This window comes from Oratosquilla oratoria, chromosome 21 (genome assembly GCF_046742065.1).
Source record: "Oratosquilla oratoria isolate Oo_2021 chromosome 21, ASM4674206v1, whole genome shotgun sequence".
NCBI classification, from domain to species: domain Eukaryota; kingdom Metazoa; phylum Arthropoda; class Malacostraca; order Stomatopoda; family Squillidae; genus Oratosquilla; species Oratosquilla oratoria.
Window position 1 is genome coordinate 5,736,604 of NC_134797.1, and position 2,500 is coordinate 5,739,103.

Below are 2,500 nucleotides of genomic sequence, written 5' to 3' on the forward strand. Positions count from 1 at the left end.
TATATATAATAAAATAAAATAATAAAATGACATAAAATACAACAAAGTGAAATAAAGTACAATGTAACAATGCAATAAAAAGAATGAAATAAAATAAATGGTACTTATGCGACAATTGAACGTGCACTTCGCACTTGTGGGCAAAGGAAATAAATTAAAACTTGATCTCCGACCCTGTGACTTCTTTTTACCTCGTCCACTCTCGCTCATGTAGTTTGGAAGGAGGCCAATTAATGCTACGTCTGTGTTTGTGTTTTTTAGCGCCCAGGTATATAGGGTTTACATCTATGCACCTGTCTACGCTAACTTCTTTAGTCGTCCATGCTTCTAAGAATAGTCTCCTTTTCGTTGAGTTGTCTATGTACCACTGTGGCTCCTTCCTAGTCAATATTGTGTTGTGATTCGTTAATGTGTTTGTAGAGTGCTGAGGCTGCATCTTTCCGTTTAACTGGCCGCATGTGTTCTTCAATTCTGGTTGCGAGTTTCTTCTGTGTTTCTCCTATGGATCCCAGACTCCAGATCTTCGCACATATCGAACAACAGTATGGTGTTGACGTTATCAACAAACCCAGGAAATGGGAATGCAGTGAACTCAAGAAAAGTATTGACCGTGAGCAGTTGCGTTTCAGCTACATGTGTAGTAACAGGAACATCTTACCCATATTCGCCAAAGTCAGACCACCTGTTAACACGAAGAAAGGCAAGGAGGAAGCAGACGCTTGTGGCCCCAGACTTCTCAAATGCACTATCGATCACCACCACAGTAGAATCCATCGCTTCAACAGTGACATTATCGCTTGCAGGGAATTTTGCAAAACTAGGTTACTTCCCACTGACTTCAACGCTCTACTAGAAAAGATTAAGAGTCTTAGCAAAGCCAAAATCGAAACCAAACGGACCATCTTGGATTCCAAACTGCAACGCCTAGAAGACTCCAGGCCACCCACTCCTTCGAGATGAGTAGTCAATCTCTCAAACCGACATCTCTCCCCTGAAGAGAAGCAGGTCTTGTCCAAAGGCCTCAGCTTCAATGTACAAGGAGGATTAAACCGAGCAGAGTTCTTGGCTGCTGCAGAACTAGGAATCAGCTTGATAGATGGCCCAGAGGAGGTGAAACAGGCAGCCAGAACAAAAATTGTAGGCGCTCTGAGTTCCACCTGCAACCACCAAATACTGACCACCGGAGAGAAGAAAGCGCTAGAAGGGCTACGAAGAGACCATTCTGTAGCGATAATTTCAAGCGACGAGGGCAGATCCACGGTTGTGATGGACAAGGCTGAATACGACCAGAAAGTCTTGTCGCTCCTACAAGACTACCAAATGTACACCATCATTCTTCACGACCCTACAAAGAAATTACAGATGAAAGTAGAGCGAGAACTGAAGGAATTGAAAGACAAACGCCTGATCACCGAAGATGTCTGGAGGAAGAGGAGACCGGGGGATTCCATAATACCTAAATTCTACGGACTTCCAAAAATACACAGATATAACATCCCCTTAAGACCCATCGTAGCCTTCAGAGGATCCCCTACCTACAACTTGGCTTCAAATCTGTCCAAACGTCTCAGACCCCTAGTGACAAATTCTCCCCATATGCTGCTGAATTCAGAAGACTTCCTCAGTAGAATAAAAGGTGTTAAACTCGAGCAAGGAGACGTCATGGTTTCGTTTGATGCCCAATACATGTTCACCTCGATTCAGCAAGACTTGGCCAAAAGGACATTATCCAAAACCATGGAAGAGGACTTAGGTTTTCTAAAGAACCAGAAACTATCCTCGACAGAGCTCATGGGGCTTATCTCTATGTGCCTCGATTCAATTTACTTTCGCTTCAGGGAGCACATATACCACCAACGAAAAGGAACTCTCATGGGCTCACCCATTTCAGTTGTAGTGGCCGAAGTGGTCATGCAGTAGTTTGAGGCAGAACTTCTTAAGACAGCACCTCCGTCCCTGAAATCATGGGTGAGGTATGTGGATGACGTTTTCGCTGTAATGTAAGACAAAGACATTTACCCTTTCTTCACTAGGCTCAATAGCTTAGAATCGGCCATCCAGTTCTCCATGGAATTGGAAGTTAATGGGGTGCTTCCGTTCCTGGACATCTTAGTTTCACGAAAAGGAGACCACCTCGAGACCAGCATATACAGAAAGCCCACACACACACACACAGACTTCTCGACTATGACAGTTACCACCCGGACTTCCACAAAAGAAGCCTAATCCGTACGTTATGGAACCGAGCTGACAAGATCTGCTCCACAACAGATGCGGTGAAGGCCGAGATGAAGCACCTACTTGACGTTTTCCGAACCAACGGCTATCCGAATCGGACCGTACGGAAATAGACGAAGACACGACGCACCGAGACACAATCCCCTCAAACAGGACAAAGGGTCACAATCCCATACATTAAAGGTGCATCAGAGATAACAGCCAGGATACCCCGGGACAAGAACATACAGGTAGCACATAAACCACGCAACACTCTGCATCA

General features: G+C 44.8%; 1 protein-coding gene across 1 annotated transcript in view; it reads left to right on the forward strand.

Moving 5' to 3' along the window:
• LOC143036997 (uncharacterized) overlaps positions 1-1,920 on the forward strand; it is a 2,444-nt gene extending 524 nt beyond the window's left edge. The window contains exons 2-3 of the mRNA XM_076205102.1: positions 513-763; positions 998-1,920. Of these exons, the coding sequence (XP_076061217.1) occupies positions 513-763; positions 998-1,920 (1,174 nt within the window). The remainder of the gene's footprint in view (positions 1-512; positions 764-997) is intronic.
• The last annotated feature ends 580 nt before the right edge of the window (positions 1,921-2,500 follow it).